Genomic DNA, 21,076 nt, shown 5'->3' with positions numbered 1-21,076 from the left:
TTGTGAGTGACAGAGCTCAGCCTCTCGCTAAATAACTGTCAGTCTGCCCCCGTCCACTCTGACCCCTCTGGCAGCCTCCCTCTGAGCCACTCGAACCCCCCTCTGGACTCTCATTGGCAGCCTTAGCAGCTCCCTGAGCCAAGCATGGTCCTCCTTTCAAGCCTGGCCTCTAACTGATTGGTTGGACCTCGCTAGCCTTAGGCATGCCAGAGGGGCTTTCAACTGGCCTCAGGGTGCAGCTGATTGGCCAGGCTGTCAGGGCAGCATGTCTCCTAAGGGAGTGTGTGGCAGCACCTTGGTTTGAAGGATGCAATTTGACAATGGCAGAAGGGGTAGAGGAAAAGTGCAAAAGCAGCAGAAAGCTCCTCACTGCCCTCCCTCCACATACAACTCCATCATATCTATCTATCTTTGTATGCCCCTTTATTTCCCTTTAGTCAGCCTTCCAGCAGCCAACCATCTCATAACTAGAATTATCTGTTCATGGTAGACTTGTAGTATGGTTTACCTATTGTCGTTGTATTGGGTAGAGCAGGAGAATGGAGCTATTTAACAAGTTGGATCTCTCCAAGGGTCTCTGGTCTGTTTGGGTCGGGTAATACAAGAACATCAGCCTCTGCTTCCTCCATTCCCTTTGCAGAATTAGGGAATGCGCATCTCTTTATAAGGGAGACAGAATGGCTGTATTTGCTCTATTCTTCTCCTGCACTGTGAATCAGGGGAATTAATGCCATTGTTAATGCAGAGAGACTGCTGGTACATTTCAACAGGATTCTCGCCTCTTGCAGAGCTCGTCTAAATTGCCTGGCTAATGCCATAATTGGGTTTGTGAGTCACTTCTTAACTTCCATTAATATTTGTTCTCCCTCTAATTGCCCCTTTTTTCCAATCCTGCATTTCATTCTTCTGTTTGGTTAATGGTCTGAGGTAGAGGCAGTGACATGCGTGCGCGCTTGAGAAAGCGCTTAATCTATTTTTGAGCAGATACAAAATGTTAAAGCTGTGGGGCTTCTTCCTCTCTCCTGGTTAACGATGAATGACATACAGGATGGAGATGGAGCATATTTGAGTGGAAAAGAAATATGTCAGAAAGGTTCTGGAACAACCTCCAGATATCTGTGATCCATATGAGTTTAGGAAAAAAAAATCTCTCTCCTCCAAAGACTGCATATCTGTTTTTCAAGAGTGCACTTTCCTTTGAAGGTTATTTATTGGATATGCTGCTGGCATTCAGAATGCTTTCTGCTCTTCATTAAAAGACATATTGCTTGACAATGCCTCTGCTTTCTCAGATGTTTTCCTCTAAGCTTCTTCCATCTTTTCACACTCACCTATAACTGGATTGTCTTTTCCTCTTATATATCACATCAAAACAGTTTCTCATCACCCCGAAAAGTTTTTAGCTTGGTTTCCCTTAGTTGTCAGGAAAAAAAAATTGTACTCTTATATCTTTAAATCCAAATCCTTCCATTACCTCAGGAAGCCTTAGGAACTCAAAAGATTCAATTCAATTGAAAACGTTAGAAAGTGGCGAAGAATGACTGAATAACAGTGTCAGTACCAGAGCAGACAAAGCTTCCTCAGGTGGCGACTCTTGCTCGATTGTATTAATGGGACTCTCGCTGCGTCTTTCCCACTGGGAGAAATGGGAGGAGGGAGTGCAGGAGAGTGAGAGACAGAAAGACATAGACAAACTGATACGGTAGCACAAACAGACATAATGGGACAGCACACAAAATGAAAAGGAGGGTATAAGATGAAAAAAAAAACATATTTCAGAGCTGCGTGGAGTTTGGTTCATTTCCCATTCAGTTTCCGATCCATAACGGACTAGCCTGCCTGCCGCAGTCGTAGCTATTGTTTATGAGTATCAGGGATAACTATGTGCGACGGTGACTGTCAGTGGCACTCACTTGAGTGATATTAAACCTGAGCTCTTTGCAGCTTCTCTCCCACAGACCTCCTATGTAATTATTTTTAAAACTATCCGCACAATCCCCTTCACATGACACCACTAAACTGACTTTAGTGGCATTGATATCACTAAACTGGTTTTACCACTCTTTATTGCCACACTCTTGCGTGTAAGGTTGTTATTATGCCTCCGCGCCTGAGACAGCCGTGGCCGGAGGCATTATGCTTTCGGGTTGTCCGTCCATCCCATTCTCATGAACGCGGTATCTCAGGAACACCTTGAGGGAATTTCTAGAAATTTGGCACTAATGTTCAATTGGACTCAAGGATGAACTGATTAGATTTTGGTGGTCAAAGTTCAAAGGTCAAGGTCAATGTGACCTCACAAAACACATTTGGTGCCATGACTCAAGAATTCATATGCTAAATATGACAAAACACAAAAAGTACACACACAATACCTTTTGTTAAATTCCTTCAAAGTCTTCACTACATGTGTTATATGTATCTGGACAGACGATGGATGTAAACTACAACCGCGAGTAATTGTAGTTGTATTTTTGCAGGAAGCAAAGTTTGATGGCTGGCAAAAACTTAAGGTCCCACAGTTCCCTAATTGGAAATTTTGTTTCCATTTTGTCAGCTCATCTCTCTTTTTCTTTCATCCTGTGCTTCCTATTTCCTCCTATGTCATTTTGTTGGATGTTTGTGTGGATGGCCTGTCAGACTATTTGAATTTCTCTTCCCCATCAAAAGTAGGGCACATCAGCTTTGAAGAGTGACAAGCGCACAGGAAGAGAAATCAAAGCAATGCAAAACTAAAATTTAAGGAGAGTTAAAAAGCATGTAGTTTTGCCATTTCCCTCATGTTCAACAAAGAGAAAACAGATACTGTATAACAGCAGGGAAAGATGAGACATTATCAAACAGCGATTTTCAAGGATGCCTGTGTAGTTTTCAGATGCTCAGATCCTTTTGATAATGCTGTTTAACATAGCAGTTCACCCATTCAAAGTGGCTCATGTTAGCAGCCATTCCAGCAATCCCAAAAGTGCAAAGGTTTATTGTCAGATCTGAATATTTTAACCCCAGCAGCAACACTGAAGTCAGACAGCTCAAGACCGGAAAATTAGTTCTCTATTCCAGCACGATAGGGTCATTTTCTTTCTTTAAATCCCCTCACTAATACGCTTTTTACACAAAAATTAGCGCATTTATGCAGGTTTTTTAAATGCAGGTACACCCACTAAAAGAGGCAGTTGACTCCATTCCCATTGCCAGAGACAACCCCTTTAGACTATTACAACAGGAAGGGATGGCGTTCGATTATGCCACAGGCTGTGGTGGACAACAACTTCTAGTAAGCATGACTTTGTGAGAAAAATTGTTTTCTCTATTTTTCTGCAAATAAGACATACTAAAATAGTTTCTCTATTTTTCTCTATCAACCGCAACAGCGGGGGACAGCCCTACACAGCAGGACTGAGAGTGAGCTGCTAGCCAATGTGCAGACTGGTAAAATGGATCCGTCGCATCTCTTTGTATCCGCATGTTGGTGCTCCTGTCAGTGTCGAAGCCTCCGTGTGAGGCTCCATCACCGTGTCTTCTTGAAAACTTATATCAGGGCTACGCTCACTCTCTGTAAGGGGAAGAAAAGGGGAGAAAATTAGCGTGTCCATCCGGGTGTCATGTTTCCATCACTGCTGATCGGACCTGGAACCGATAAACACCCATGACTACTGCAGAGTCATTTGCCCCAGGAATGAATTCCGATTGTACACATTCCCACAGAAGATAAAAGTCAGATGATGGTGGTTTTTTTTGTCCAGTGTGAAAGGGGCTTAAGGTGCCAGACCTGCTATTAATCTGCTATGGAAACATACAAAAACCTGAAAGCATATTTTAAAAACCATTAAATAGCTTACCAGCAATTTCCCACGTCGACAGGCAGCAATGTAAACAGGAGCAGTAAAGCAAATAGAATTTAGCTTTCAGCTGAAATTACTGGAAATTCACACTACTTGATGGAAATCTGAGTCATTTCAAGAGAGAAGAGTGAGAGAATCAGAGTGGAAATTAGATTTGGTTTTGACTTAAACCCTGTTTAAAAATGTCAAAGATTTTCTGATTGTTCTCTGCTTAAACTGGGTCTACATGAAGAGACGATACCAGGTGCTTAGACAGAACACCTCAAACTAATCCTGACTCGTAGCAGTCTGCCCCAATATTTAATTTTGGACAGTAAAAAATACAAAATCATGCTTTCATCACCACTAAATAACCATATTAGTATATCTTATGTGCAGACGGTTTAGAGTTAGAGACAGAGTCTAAAAGACGAACAGGATTCTGAGTATATGAGGCATCGAGTCAATAAGTAGCTTCTATTAAAGGCATCCAGATATTTGGCAGCCGCTGTCTTAATTATGGTTGACAGCTATGACAGCTAAAGCGTGACTGAGAGGCCGCCAGAAGGGTTCAGTCTTAGCGTGTCTGTGCCCTGAGTGGTTGGCATCACTTTCTCCTGTATATCATCTCAGCACGGAAATACCGTTAATTTGCCCTCCACTGCATTTATCTACTGCATATTAACCATCCTTGAAACATACATAACACTAATACCAAACTATTATAACTGCTGTGTTGTAGGTGTTTTCCATATTCGGTGGTGGCGCCATCAGAGACATTTACTGTCTCACCAAGCAATATAAATAGCTGAGGTTATGCTGCTGTCTCTGTCTGTTTACTCTTACCCACAAACATTATTACCTCCACCAAGGAGGTTATGTTTTCACCATGTCTGTTTGTTTGTTCATTTGTCAGCAGGATTACACAAAAAGTACTGAACCAATTTGCACTAAACGTGGTGGTGGGATGGGGCTTGGCACAAGGAAGAACCCCATTAAATTTTGGTGCGGATCCGGTTAAAGAGGTGGATCCAGGAATTTTTCATCACTTTCCTTAACATTGCAAGATAGGGCATTTTTCAACAGCGAGGGTATGTACTCTACTGAGTGCCATTCTAGTTGCATATATTAAATATATCTTTATATGTTTATGATTAAGAAGAAGAAAACAGTCATTAGAGCACGCAACCAAAAAAACAAGACAATTATGTCAATTAGATTAAATGTAACCCTATGATAGATAAAAGGAAAGATAATAATCATAGATAAAAAGTAAAGAGAAAAAAATCATTCCTATATAAAATAGACTACAATCAGTATCCTGTATAGTGATATTCTACATAAATTATAGGAAAATTAGAGTATTTATCAAACTAGGTCCGATTCTCATAACTATGTCCATTCTGATTATGGCACTCGTCACCTGCATTGTAAAGATGCTGGAAACACAGACTCTGCAAAACAATACACATTGCAGCAGTGCACGTTTCTGCTTTACAAATGAACTCAAATTCTACGTAAATCATTTCAAATACCTGTCTCTAAATCCAGCCAATATAGAAATTACCCCCCTGGATTAGTTATTGCAGTTAACTGCTTAGGAATCTACCTCAGTGGCAACTCTCATACCAGCTAACCAAACTAACTACCTGTTCATCTGCGGACATCGGTAGATGTGTGTCTCTATCAATTTAGTGTGTATAGCCTAGTGAACTAGTAGCAAATTAAGTATTAGAAAACTGCCTGCAATGACAATTTATCTAGCAGGAGGGCGTTTTAAGAGATTCATGCTGATACACCTGATATATGATAGCTACAAAGCCATGGGGTGGCTAGTAGAGCTGAACAACCATTCACACCGACATTCACATCTATGGTGTAGAGTCGTCAATTAACCTAGCCTGCATGTCTGTGGACTGTGGAGGAAGCAGGAGTACCCAGAGGCACGAGGAGAACATGCACACTACACACAGAGAGATCGCCACAATACTAACCACTGAACCACCATGCCACTCTCTGTAACTTTCAGTAAGTTAGTTTCAGCTAAATCTGAGAGTGTGCTCTGAGCTGTAAAAAACAGATAAAATTAACAGCTTTGGTTAAACAGATGGTTTCAGGGTCTAGTATGTCTCATGCAGGGGAGGATATGCACTTTATGGACAGTGCCACATTGCTTGAGTAACAATAATTAACTTGAATTATCTTTTGTGAAATTATAACAATTATTTTTCTCGTGTATTTATGCAACTTGTCTGCCTATCTATTAACACTCTAACCCAACTAACTTACTGACTCCAAGAGTGCAAGCACTGACGTTAAGGGAAACCAAAGTCCTGGAGGGTGTCGAATCCCCAAGGTGTTGTGTTTTGCTGATGGGCAAATACATATATACTGTGAATCCGACCCATCCAAACGTACCAAAATTAACTTGCTGTACAATGTTTCCCACAGGTTGAGAATTTACTTGTGGTGGTGGGTGGCATGGCATGTGATTCATGTGCATGCCAAGAATCATGCGGTTTAGAGGGGGAGAGTTTAACTACTATAGCTACAATTTACAGTTGTCCCCCAAATACCTCACATGCAGACTATTGGTAGACGCTACAATTTGCCGATGTTTCCTAAATGCCTCACATGTAGGCAATCTGTAGGTGCTAGCTACGCGGCTGCGCACAGGGAAGCCTCTAGTCCCCACTCAGTTACGCAACTCAGACAGGTGTGTGGCAAAAAAATTGTAGGTTTGAAAAGAGTGAAATAAGGCGTTCTAATGTAAAATTTACCTAAGTTGAAAACAAGTGATTTTATCTACCTGGGCAGGCCGCCCAACTAAAGCCTATGTTTGGGTAACGCTGCTGAACTTTGAAAGTATTTTACAGGCTATTCATTTATCTTGATTGCAAAAATACTAAGTCTCAAGTAGAGTGTTTTAGGAAGATTGATATAGAGTGAAAGTTTTTAATAGTGTAAAATATTAAATAAATAAATAAAAGAGTACAGAAAAAGTTGCAGGTTTTTGTGAGGTTCGGAGACAGCTGTATTTGTATATACTGATTGTATTTTGTTTTGTTTGTAAGCATGTGGTATGTTTGTAATGAGGTTAATTGCCTAACACCTTTTTTTCTCCTCAACTCACTAAATAATGGTGAGAAGAGACTGCAACAGTGGAATTTCAAATGCAAATAAAAAATAAATAAAAAGTAATGTATCAACTTGACTTTTTACAGGTTGTCAACTTAAAAACATTTTGTTGATACACTGAAAAACATCACAGAGGAGGTTACTGGAATCACTTTATCTTTTTTTATTGAAGTAAAAACAAAGTATTATTAATTTCAAGTTAATCTAAATTTATAGTTTTCATTTTCAGACCACTTCAGAACTCAGCTAAGAGTTTACAACTTATAAAGTTAAATGTATAAAGAAACATCATCAGCATATTAACAGACTTCCCTGCAGGCCCCGTTTGAGTGTTAAAACTCTCCAGAGATGCTTCTGTTTTGTAGTTTGAAGAAAAATTATTACGATGGACACTTGCTGTGTGTATGTAATGCATACATGCATGAAGTAAGTCGTGGGGTTTTCATTTCACAATAATGAAGACAATCCTAACAATGATGGAGGCCAGTGTCGAATTCAGCCCCTACCTTCGTACACTAGGAGCAGCCACACATGCTGTCTTTGCACTGACCCTGGTACAAAGCAACTCCAACGTCTACAGCTTTATGTCAAATGAAGAAATTACTATTTAAACTGAGAAATGTAAAAGGAAAGCATATATGTCTGAAACATTTGTCAGCATGACTGATTTAAACTAATATCTTAAGTTTACTCAACTTGTTTTCTCAAATTCAGTTAACGCCCATTTTTTAGGGCAGCAGGGGAAGTTTTGCAGCATTGTCCTCTTGATAATATTGTACTGTAGATGAGTGAGTGTAAATTGTGTTGAATAGATATGTGGTATTGAATGATTTCCTGGCTTCCTGGTGCAGCCTTTGAGCCTGTGTAACCTGTGGGGGGTCTTTGATGTGCCTTAAAGGCAAAGTCAGGTGAGCCCATAAAGAGCTATAAAATGAAGAGAGAGAGAGAGAGAGAGAGAGAGAGAGAGAGATGTGCGTGAAGTGAAAGGACTACAACACAGGCCTGAACCATGAAGCACAGACGAGACATAAAAGAGGCTATCAAAGAGTGTAAACCACAGATTCCCATTATTGTGTGACATTAGCCCATAGCACACAGTAACCCTTAATGATCCCATGGGTGCCCGCAGCACACTGTCCATTAATGACTTTGTGGCTGAACGCTTATTGCTTCCTAGAAGCAGAATACTGCCGGGGAAAGAGAACTACAGCTCCACACGTGCATTGCCTTTGCATAGCAGAATACTGCTTTGTTCATTTTGCAGCATTGCTAGAAATAAAGCCAACATGGAGTGAATGGATTAAACGCAGACTACTATCACATAAACAGCAATTTAGTCCCTGTCTATGGGGGCATCAAACTGTTTATGCAGATAGGGGGATCATACAGGGTTGGATCAATTAAATGAGATTTGGACAGAGTGAAACTTCACAGTGTGCTAATTACGCAGCCGGCCGCTATGCTCAATAAATGGAAATGTATTCCTTTCAGTTCCGTTCCCTCTATCTGTTTGTGTGTCTTGTGTCACCCTGAGGAGTTTTAACAGAACACTAATTCTTCATCTAATTTTCCCCAACTCCCCATTGCTTTTGCTCCCTCTGTCTCCTTGTCTCGATCACTCTCCATCTTTCTTCTCACACTGATAGCTTGTCCCACGGGATCCCAGCAGTTGTCAGTAATCAAGGAAATCACTTGCAAAGAGCTACAAATAGGTCACTTATCTGATGTCTGGTCTGATGGAGACAGACAGCCAGTTAAGTCCTTTGCATCTGCCTCTTGCTGCTATTTTTAGTGTGATTAGTAGCCATTCTATCTGCCAGGAGGGACTAAAATAAGAGGGAGAATGAAAGACGGCGATAGAGAGAGAGAGAAAGGGAGAGAAGGGAAGGGATCCCAGCTTTCATCATTAGCATTCATTTCAAATGGCTCAATTGAGCAGTTGTCACTCATGGGATTCCCATGACTCTGAGAGGCCGTGCTTCTTCATTTATTCAATTTATTGATATAAAGACTCTTCATTAAGAGACACTGGCGAATGTGACATCAGGTCTCAGGTGGCCTTGATGTTGAATTTTAAGCAGGCGTGGAAGCACAGGCCGCATGACGTATAAGAGCTCCTTTGTCTGCTCTTGGGGCGATTAAACCGGCTCCACACGGCCTGCTTTGAAGTTCCAGTGAAGAGGCAGATCTCACACAAACACATACACTCAGACATGCAACTTTGCACATGTCGGGATGCAGAAGCAGAAACCCATGGCAGGTGAAAATTTCATATGTGTGTTTCCCGCATGGCGGCCTTATGAATTATTGAACTAAGCTGGTCCTTTTGATCCGCGCTTTGGTACGCACATAGAGGATCTCTTACCTGTCAAACACTTCACTACACACACATACATGGATACAACCCGATTTTTTTTTGCATGTTCATGCAGTTCAAGCAGATGGGACTCTTCATGGTGTGCCTCAGTTCATTTCCTGTTTTTCTGAGGCCTGAACATGTTTGTCTCCTTCACAGATAAGGCAGGGGATTTCTCGGGCACGTTCTCATTACTGAAATGCACAATCCAACTGGTCTGCTCCACATTATCTATCTGCTACCCAAACAGATGACACTGATGATGAGGGTGAATGATCAAATTATGTTATTATTTAGGCCAAAGTTTCATCCTGCTTTGATTGACAGATGGTGAGTGTCTTGGATAGTAAATATAATCAGGCTTACAGTATCATTGTCATGCCACAGTGATTAAATGTATGCCAAGTGTAACAGCTTGAGTGCACTCATTGATAGGACTTATATAGTACTGTACATTACACCTGAACCTACAGGATCCACATATGGATCCTGTGTGAAGTGAGCTCAGGAAATGAAATCTGCTGCTGTGAAAGCTCACACTGGAGTGTTACACTGTGGGTGTGGGAGGACCATGTTGGAAATTAAGAGAGAGGGTATCATGTTCAAACAGAGAGATGTTTTATGCAGAAGCTGCCGTCACTGCTGAACGGATGAAGTAATTTCATTTTCATGCATGATCTGCAGCCCCACAGACCAGGAAAATTGCATAGGAGGGGAAGAGAAAGATAGAGAGAAAAAAAATCAAGCCTTCCCTTTTTCTCCATTTGACTCTTTGATTATTCCCTCTGACTTGTAACCATAGTGATGGTTAAGTCACAGTGAAAAAAAAAAAAAGTCAACACAATGTTTTGTTTGATTGTGATGATTTCTGGGGGGAAAAAGAAAAGAAAAGAAACAATGAGTAGTTTTACAACTTCATGGCCCTAAAACCTATCCAGATTAAAGAGTCTAAGCAGGGGAAATCACCCCTGTATCACTTCTGAACTGAACTCTTCACCACTCAAAGATATCCATCCAGTGATGAGCAGTTGCAAGTAGACATTGTCTGACTATTAAGGGATCACAGTCAAATATAGTTGGGACCACATAAGAGAAATATTTTTTTTTAAGTCATTTCATTTAGTATTTGAAAGTGTCTCCATAATGCAGTATATCACTGGGTGTTCTCCTGGAGCACTTCATGTTCATAATGTTGACAGTGTACATTATAATTTTATGTGAAAAAGCATTGACCCTAAATGGACCCAGTCTGAATTTCAGCCTCAGACCTTGTCCTCAACTATATTTTCCCAAATACAGTATATAGTAGGCAAAGTTCCATGTAGTTAAAGACTGAATTCACTGCTGTGCTTTAATTAAACAAACAAGTAAAACAAAAATGTACTGTAATGTTAATATTGTCTCGACATGTGTGTTATTGGAGTGTGAGTCTTGGGCTCTTGCATTTCTGTAGACAATGAAGATTACACCATGCAAATGATTTGGACTAGAATTCAGTGATCATTTAACTTTGCTGTCTTGAGGATTTTATTTTCTTTCATTGTTATTTGTCCTAAGATGACAAAGTCTTTTTACTTATTTCTACTGACCTGTAACATTTGGAACAGGGGAGAAAAGCTAACCTTGCTCTGTCCAAAAGAGAAAAAAAATCTCCCAGTTTTCAATCTTTATTCTAAGCTAAGCTAACTGGCCGCTGGCAATAGCTTTAAACACCTTTACGAATACTACAATGATTTAATAAATGGAAGAATAATAAGTATTCCAAGTTCCGAATTTATCCAAGTGATGTATTACAAGATGGGTGCAGAGGTGAGAGGCTTTGTATGCCCACTTAGTAATGGTTGCACTTTTCAGACCCATCATTTTCACTAATGTCACATTAATGTTGTTGCATTGTATAGTGACACAGTAGAATCCTGGGAGCCCATAGAAAATTGAAACCTGTTCAAACTCAAATACATCACTCTTTAAATGTCGCATTTTGAATTGTGTGTGAAATAACAGCCAAGTGTTAAAGATGGAACAGGCACAGTGAGATATTAAACTCCGGTCAGACATAGTTGAGAAATCAGCTTCACATTATCCAGACAGGTAGCCATCAGAAATACTTTCCTACCTTGCAGTAAGGTCCTTTTACACTTGTTCAAGGTCTATTGAGAATCTGCCATGAAAGTAAAGTAAACCAAAAACTCAACAGGTCAGACAAAATCTTCTGACAGTGGTTCCATTTCCCTCACTGCACATTGTGCAATTTTCTTTTTTCTCCTTCAGGCTGTAGGTTCACAGTGTTAGCTCAAAAGAAAGCTTGCAGTTCTCAAACTTTTTATTTCACAATGTGTTTTTGACATGTTATGTCACTTACCATGCTATGAACATTCTGTGCCTTTTTGTCACAATTGCAGCAAGAGCCAGAAAAGCCAGGACTAAAAACAAGATTTTCCTCTCCGTTCAACTTGTTTCTCTGTTTCTGTGTCTTCAGATACGCTCAGATCAGGACAAGGATGTTGGCATCCGCTACAGCATCACAGGAGCAGGTGCTGATCAGCCCCCGAGTGGCATTTACAACATAGATCCCATCAGCGGCAACATGTTTGTCACCCAACCCCTGGACAGAGAGGAGAGAGCCTCTTTCCACGTAAGGATGAAATGAACTTCTGTCTTCTCTGTTTCTGTTTCCCCTCTAGCTCCATTTATGCTCCATTTATCCCTGTGGAAATTTGCCTTTCCTTATCTCTCCCCCATCTACCTTTCAAACACTAATGCTGTCTGTCAAAACACAACCACAAGTTTAAGTGCATTCAGAGGACTTGCTGTTTAGTTAGCCTCTGTGCAGTGTTCTTCACACCAGCCTCTCCAGGCTTCGACTGGTACCGAAGCCAGCAATGAAATGAAGAATGCCTTGAGAAAACAAACAGCCACTTCAGCTGTCATTTAGATTGAGGTTTAGCTGCACAAAACTGACCCAGGAGAACCAAGGTGAAGTGCAAGAAAACTTTTGTCTTTGTTCTTACCATCACAGCTAATGTGCAGGTGCCGCTTCGAGTGTGTGCGTACATGTTTGTTTGTCTGCACTGGTGTGTTAGTGTACATGCATTGAATGCTGATTGATGTATGATGTGTGTTTATGTCATAAACAGAGTCAGGTCTCTCTTTTCTTCATCCCTTCTAACTCCCACTTTCCCATTGCGTACTGCTGCCCCGTTTTACTTCACCTCCCCCACACACTGTTGCACGCTCACCTCGTGCACTCTGCAGCTGTGCTGTTTAAAGTTGCAGGCTGTAAGCTGTAGAGTTACCCTGCTTATGGCCCATAGGATTCCCCAACACCACACATATACACACATAATTGACGCTGGAGGATTGCGTTCATGACTGGCCCCTCTGCAACCTCAGGTTAAACAGCTCCGTGGTTGCATGAATTAAATATGTAGACCAAATGAGACTTGTGTTAATGCTAGGCCATTGGTTAATATACAGACATTAAAGGTTTCAGTGTGTCAGCAAAGACTAACACCTCCACTTGAGGTGCGGCTGGTGACTGTCAGCATGATAGATGGCTGCGCAGCAGATAGAGCTAATTCAGAAGCATGCTCCCGTCTCAGAGGAAGGATAGAATAAAGGAGAGTGTCTGTCAGCATACACACTCAGCAGTATGCACACATTATAAACGCCAATGTGCGCACACACAAACACACACACACACACACACACACACACACACACACACACACACACACACACACACACACACACACACACACACACACAGTACGTGCAATGACGATAAACAAACACAAAGCCCTAAATGGATCTTCTTGATTGGTTTGTTTCATACTCTTCTGTGTGTTCCGTTTTGTTTAGACAAGCCACTTGTTACTTTACTTGCTATGTTCAGGCTCTGGACACTGCTGCGTGTGTTTGTTGTCTCTCCATACCTGCTCTTACACTCAACCAGCCAATTGGGATTAATAAGGCAGGCATGTTATTGGTCCTTGGGAAAGGACAGCTGCTCAGTAAGCAGTTCTTATTTGACACTGAATGTAGTGAAAAGCATGTTAGGTTGAGGGCACTTCAAGTGGAATACAGCTCCTATTTAGGCTCCCGTGGACCCATGCTGCTTGTGATGTGATGTATGTAGACGAATGTAGGCAGTGTTTGACCCAGGGGAAATTTAGTCCATTGCTTACTTTCTTTCAACTTGACAAGAAGTTCCCAGCACTGCTCTGCTCTCGCAGGCCAAACTTTGCTTGTTAGTTTTGGGTTCAATTGAAAAGAGAAACAAGGCTGCGGTTTTTTTTTTTCTGACCAGCACCGGGGGGAAGTGATCTGCAAGGTGAGGAGAGTGGGTGTTAGCCTAAGCTTCAGTTTTGTCAGACAGAGCTACTGTGAGTCAGCATGGCAGGAGAATTGACTGTCTGTGATTTTTTCTTTTTCATATATTTTTGCATAAATCCATGTATTTCTGTGTAAAGTGAATGCACCGATCACCTCTGCTGTTTGATATTTGCTTTCAATTGGCCATTTACTAAAACCATTAAATGTAAAATATTCAAAATTTGAAAATAGAGACCAAAATGATGATATTGATTATCTGTAGTGAACAAAACAAAGAGGCTACCACCATGCTAGTGGCTCTTTGATGCTTTACTTAGGTACAGTGGTGCTGTGAGCTAAGTCAGTAATCAGAATGCTAACATTCTGATGTTAGCTAAGTGTGTTAGCTTGCTAACATTTTCTAATTAGCATTAAAAACAAACTATAGCTGAGGATGATGGGAATGCCATTAGTTTTGCTCATAAACCAAATAATTGGGCAAATTTAAATTTTGAAAAGTCAGGGAAACGTCAAAGCCATGAGTATACATTGTCTGGGGATGATGTATTATACAAAATTTTGTGCCAATCCATCTAGTCGGTGTTGAGATACTTAATCAAATAGGTCAAAACTTTAACCTGCTGGTTGTGCTCAAAGAATGATCAGATGACAATCAAAGTCAAAAGAATCTATCTTCAGGGAACCTTGAATATCAATTTTCATGGAAATCCATCCAATAGCTGTTGAGGTGTTTCCATCCAGACCAGCTGAGAGGTGGGCCAACTGGCTAACAGGCCAACAGTGCCATCCCTAGCCTGGCTAAAAAAATACTTATACGTAAAGCAGCATGTCTGGAAGGTTTGTACATTTAATCCATCAAAAATACTAGATGAATCCACAAGAAGTAGTAACTTGAATAGCAATTTGTTTGGAAAATGTCTCTAGTTATACATACAGTAAATAGGTTGTTAGCAACAATAGCAATAGCTAAATACAATATTTCAGAACAAAAAGAAAAAAGCACCACATACAGAATTCAGTACAAAATTGTCAAGGGTCTCCTGGAAGTACCATACAAGTGGGGATGTTGGGTAAAGGGACCAATACAAAATGCATTTCTCCTCTTTGGTTGGTCCAGTCATTCTAAAGCTCACCCTGCAGAATACTGATGTCGATTCAAACACATACATTTGTCTGTGCAGCACACACACTCCTCCAGGCCCTGAGACCACATTTACAATTCCTCCATTGAGCATACAAACACGGACACGCATAAACAGACTCCAGTGCACACACAGGAGGACACACACACACACACATGTGAATATAGAGTCATACACACATATAGAAACATAAGAAAATATTCAGGAATGTACAAACACAAGTCGACAGGCAGAAAGGACAAACATGAATACACACAAATACACACAGTTTAACAAAAGGACAAAAATGATCAATCATTATCACACATTCACACACACATGCCCATGCACTGAAGCAGTCACACATCCCTCAGCGTGCAGTGTCCACAGCTGAGAAAACAGATTGGGCTTGTTTGTTTGTTGGGACTTTTCTCCATGTTTGTTTGCTGTACTTCAGCCAATGGAAAACTAGCATCTTGAGGATCATTAAGTGGCTAAAGAGGGCTCTTTTGATTGGCTATGTCTTCCCAGTGGGTGTCTGTGCGCTTGTGTCAGTGTCCGTGTTAGTATGCACAAACATGTGTCTGAACTGGTGTTTGGATGTGTGTGTGAATGCTCGAGTGGGCGTGTGTTTGGCCATGTTTTGATACATCCTTGACAGGCAGGCACAAAAGCCGACATGATTCGTTTTTTCTTGCGGTGAAGACAGGTGCCGCCATTCAATCTTTCATGTCACCCCACAATACATCACGACTTCCTGTAAATAGGCTGGCAGGCAGATCCTCCTCGACTGTGTTGTGGCAGACAAAATATTTTGCTGCCAGCGTGTCAGTTTTAGCCAGAATGAGAGCCCTTCTCCTCTTACCAAGCCAAGCTGTAATTCAATAACATTTCGGCCGAGGATATGAATTTCTAGGCGATTGAATAAGAGTAATGTAAGTCAAGGTGAACAGTGGCGGTTTGGTTCCAGGGCTATTACAAAGCTTTGCGTTATGTTAGATATCATTAGCGGGGATTGGTGTGGAGTGGAGGGTGTGTAACAGCAGCAGTGAAGATTAAGACATCCCACTGTAGATGATGATTGCTTTTGTCAGTCCTCCCTGTTCAAGCCCCCACACCCCCACACTGCCTCTTTGTGCTTTCATCTCTCATTTATTTGCACAAGACTCAGTCACTCTCCTCCTCTCCTTCCCATTTCATTCTCCTTTTCCCTGCACCGCTTTTTTTCCACTTCATTCTCTTCCTCTTTTCTTTTTCTATTCTCCCACTGTGAACTGTCAAGGAACAGCCCATCAGTCAGATACATCCATCCAAATGGCTGGCTTTGTCAAAACATACCAAGACAAACATTCTCCCCAAACAAAAAGAAGCCACAGCTTGGGCAGCAACACCTCTCTGATATTCTTTAGGCCTCTGGCTGTGCTAACAACAAAATAGGTGTTGTTTGTGTGTCTGGAACATTTCACTACTTTGCCCCTTTCTGTGTTGTTGTGGTCCTTGCCAAGATACCAACAGGATACTCAAGCCCCGTTGGCAGACAAGAAATAGAATATTTGCCAGTTGAATGAAGTTTCCAATTAACAAAGTCAAAGTTGTGCCGTGTGCTGAGGTTGTTCCACTCCAGACCGGGCTGGACTAGGCTAGGAATATTCATTCAAGCTAATATCCAGAATTCAGTGCTAATGATGCTTTCTTTCATTGTGCCTTTATGTATATTCACAGCTGCGAGCCCATGCAGTGGATATGAATGGTAACCAGGTGGAGAATCCAATCGATCTGTATATCTATGTGATCGACATGAACGACAACAGACCTGAGTTTCAGAACCAAGTGTACAACGGCTCTGTGGCTGAAGGTTCCAAACCAGGTAAGAGTTACTTCTACCATGCCACTTTACTTTGCATTGCAATACAGGTAAAGTGCAGATTCATTTGAAAAGTCTACACTACAACACAAAGCGGCGATGAAATTTTGAGTTTAACAAATGCCTACACGTCATTCATTGTGATTGTTTACATATCTCAATCAGTTTGATCTGCAACAGTGGCTGAGACCCACAGCTCATGGAGGCAATTAAGGTACTTCTTCTCAGAGTCATATCTCAGTCAAATCGGAACACACATACATGATACACATAGTTTTAGATTCAGTCACTTCCCAAGGATATAATTATCTTTGATGTCCATCCCAGTCAAACATCCATAAATCCATGTAGAAATACTAGAAAAAAGAAGCTCCTTGTAACTCCAGAACTTACCTGAGAATCATCGTGTTTTTAACTTTTCCTCAGTAGCGAAGTAATCCAGTGACAGTTCTCTGTACGTCCATAGTAACATTGCAAGAACTGCTAATATTTAATATTATAGCTAATACCTGTTAATGTATACAAATATTGGCTAAAATTAGCCTCAAGTGGTAACTCACTGAATCCGTACCAACAGGGAAGAGATGATGAGAGGTGTTGGTGGGGTACAGTTGTCTTGATTTTGTATGAGCGGGGTTCCCACAGATTGAGACTTCGCAAACCGCTGCTGCAGAGAAATAGCAGTCTGGAAAGAATTGAAGACACAATTAACACTCAAAAAAAAAACATGATATCATCCACAGTCACGGCAAACTCAAACTTATTTGCTATTACATTCATGATTGTCTTTACACTAAAAGGCCTGGAAACAACACAGCACTTGGTGCGGCAAGTCCAAACTACATTATTCATTTGGCTAGTTCAGCAGCAGGTATAGTTAATTGGTTAGCAGCTTAGTTGCTAAGTCAACACGTTGATATAGACTGAACAAATCAGTGAGTTAATTTATTGATCTGAACAAACTGCCCTCCTAGAGAAGGACACCTTTGGATTACGAGGCACAGTACAAACTCCAAATAACCTTCCTTAGGTTGGGTGCTCCGATATAATATAGACTTATTTTTTGCTGATAGCTATCATTAAGTTAATACATGTAAGCAAACGAATGCACAACAGATTATACGCACCCTGCCTGGATAGTGTTCCTGTAAATTTTATTTTTGTGAAGGTGAAGGAGAAGAAAAAAATCTTGAATTGATTCCTCATTGGTTGACAGTCTGATTGTATCAAATAAAAAAATCACTATGCTTTATCGCAGTGGCTTAATGAAGCAGTGTCCACTTACAATCCCTCACCACAGTTGTAAATGTCTGTGAGCAATGATTTTCCCCTCGCAGATTGTTTTCATTTGAATATTTTTAGATGCCTGAAGAAGTAAAGAATTAAATATTTAACAAGAAAAAAACAAAGATTAGAGAAAAGCCTGTAGCAGAACTATGTCTTCTGATCTTCCTTCCTATCTTGTTAATCACCTCGTGACTCAGATTTATCAGATTTATTTTACGACCTGATTTGGTGGTCCGGACCTCCAAGTTGGGAACCATTGCCTTAACAAATAGTTGTGGGGATTTGTATATAACAGTTTCCACACTTTCCTATACACGTATCAGATTCAGCTAACCTATCATACAAGCTCAGAACTAAGAAAGAAGAAGTGAACAGGAAGTGCTGTCCCCTTGTGTTATAGGAGGACAATATGAGCTCAGACTGCACTCTTTGTTCATTTCTGATGGGCTGAGTCATATTGAAAGCCATAAAATACCTATAAAGGCAAACATATAATCATTTACAATTGTACAGTATAAATTGTGTAATGTAACTTAAATAAATGCACAGAAAATCACCACTTATATTGGCACTAACTTCTGCACTCTGCAATGTGCTCTGCAGACGATTATTACCGTAATAATCTATTTATGAATAGCTTAAAGGTTTTATGGTTAAAACGTCTAAGATAAAAAAAATACTGCACTGTACAGTCTCTTACTACTTAAGGATGCTTTTTACGTCTAACTTTTGAAAACAGTTTGAGGCTTTGTGCATTACCCTACTTGAAGTTGAGAGCATTTAGTGCCAGGTCACCCAATCAAATGCAATATTTTTCCATCAGGACACCTTCATTTTTCAATCTCACTTCCAGTGGCCTAGAAATAAACTGGGACTTGAACAATGAACCAAAATTCTGAGCTGTGAATTGGCGTGACCTGAAGTTTTGGGTTGGTTCAGACGAGAGCAAACTCACGAGATATTTGTGTTACAGTGTCTTGGCTGGATGTATCATTATTGGATCCTGCAGAGCATGGAGAGATGTAGACATTCCCTCCAGATCAGGGAACAAAGTTGCGGTCAGTGCCAAGCGAGAGACAAGAGAAAAATGTGCAAGAAACTCTCATGTCTCAACTGGAAGAACTCTTGTTCTAACTATCAGACCCCAAGGACCCATGTTTCTCCTCATAGTGTTCAGATGTTCTTCTGCAGTTAAATCTCAGGGGGAATTTGTAAACAATATAGGAAAGCATGTGGTGCGTGTGTGCGTGCATGTATGGATGAGGGAGTATGGGATTGACTTTGTGTGCGTATGTGCACGTGTGTGTGTGTGTGTGTGTGTGTGTCGGTGAGAGAGAGAGAGTACTGGTTACTCCTCAGTGGAGCGTGGGTCTATATACAGAGCTCCTAATTAGTGAGGGCAACCAGACATTCCAAAAGCTACTCTCTGTGTTTTTCACTCTATACTCTCTGCTTAGTTTAAAATGAGCACATGCAACAGCAAAAATCTTTGAATTTAATTTTTTTTTTAACAGACTGCAATCTGTTTTACCAAATAACAACAAACATATTACACTATGTACAGTATAATTGCTCTGCTCTTCATTAAGCAATCAACGCCAAGTAACATTTGTTTGTGGAGCACACAGTGTCAGGTGTTGAATTTGGTGTCAACAAAGCATATTGTGTGCGTGGAGCTCAGTCATTGGTCTTTGAATTGATGAATTTTAATTAGCAAAATAGGCTGCAAAGCCATGTTGGCGTAATTGCCTGTTTAGTGGAAGAAAACAAGAATGAGTGTGATTCATCTTCAGTATAGGTTCAAGGAGACATTTTATACTTTTCTGGCCCATTTAAGCCTTTAATATATCCTCAGCCAATTAAATCCTTTATTCACTATTAATGGACCCACTTTAGACCTCAAGTTAAATGTTGCACAGTTTTGCTGAAGTTGATTTTTATACCCAGCTGCAACAATTCCAACCCTCCAGTAAGAGAATGGGATACACAGCCAACTAGAAGATATGCACTTCAGGTTAATGTACATTAATTAATGTTACTTCTGATTTTGACTCAATTACTTTGTATACACATTTATTTACATAGAATCACAAAATCTAAGGCAACAACCAAAAATATTGACATTCATAAATGACCTTCCTGAACTAAGATTGAGAAAAATCTGTTTAGTCTATTTAGTTTTGGATTGGAAGTACCTCAAATTCTCCAGATTTTTCACCCTTTCTCTCTTTACCTGTGCCTCGCCTGAAGAACACCTCAGTTAATCACTGTTTTTGACCCTGGCACTTCTCCTTGCCTCTCACAGTATTATACTATAAATGTCTTCGTTAAATGTTGTGTTATGCATTTATTTAAGCTTCATATCACACATAAGTCGACTGACATTTTCACTGATTATCAAAAAGAGCCACGAGATCTCTGCGGAGCTTCACAGATCCTCTAGTGTGCATCCTGCATTTCTATGTGGCTTAGACTACTCTGTGGAATCAAAAGACGACCATGAAAATCCCTGAGGTGTTACCCCAGGTGACATTCTCTTTCCATCCTGGCAACAGGTGGTGTGTTGAAAGCTGTCACAGCATTGCGGGTGACAGGTGCTGCTCTAGGGAGTGATTCTGCTGGAATACCTAAATTCTCTGTCTCACACCACCCACAGCAGTTCAGACCAGTGGTGAAACATCAAAGAATATTCATATCTATCACTGCATAATGATATGCCATGTAGTACAGTTATAGACATGTTGTGGGTTTTCAAAAGCATTACTGATGCCATTTGCTGCATGTACCTATTAGGACACAGAGAACTCAATAGTAAATGGAAAGAAACAGCACAGATGAGCTTTTCATTTGAAATTTCAGGGTAATAAGCAATGCAATAGTTGAGCGGTTTGTTGCTAATCGTGAAACTTGTGACATAAAATGTTGTTTACACTTACTCTCCCGAAATCGAAAACCAACAAGCAATTAAAAACATATTTTCTCACTTACCTCTTAATGCTTTGAAGCGCCAGAAACTAAGTTTATTCCCTTTACTTGTATGGGCATGGTGACAGAAGTCTCAGCAGCAGAGATGTCTAAACCTTTGGCAAAAAAAGGAAGTTGTCTGCCTGGCCAGATACCACGACTGTTAAGTGCAATTTCCTAAAACTTTAAA

The 21,076-nt window shown here is 40.6% G+C and overlaps 1 protein-coding gene across 3 annotated transcripts in view; it reads left to right on the top strand.

The window, feature by feature from the left end:
• The window catches only part of cdh4 (cadherin 4, type 1, R-cadherin (retinal)), a 197,840-nt gene that overhangs the window by 141,720 nt on the left and 35,044 nt on the right, over positions 1-21,076 (top strand). For all 3 annotated transcript variants that reach the window (XM_040116214.1, XM_040116213.1, XM_040116212.1), the window contains 2 exons: positions 11,795-11,950; positions 16,494-16,638. In XM_040116214.1, the coding sequence (XP_039972148.1) occupies positions 11,795-11,950; positions 16,494-16,638 (301 nt within the window). The remainder of the gene's footprint in view (positions 1-11,794; positions 11,951-16,493; positions 16,639-21,076) is intronic.

This window comes from Xiphias gladius, chromosome 21 (genome assembly GCF_016859285.1).
Source record: "Xiphias gladius isolate SHS-SW01 ecotype Sanya breed wild chromosome 21, ASM1685928v1, whole genome shotgun sequence".
Lineage (NCBI taxonomy): Eukaryota > Metazoa > Chordata > Actinopteri > Istiophoriformes > Xiphiidae > Xiphias > Xiphias gladius.
The sequence above is the reverse complement of the archived record's forward strand: the minus strand, read 5'-3'. Positions and strand labels throughout refer to the sequence as shown.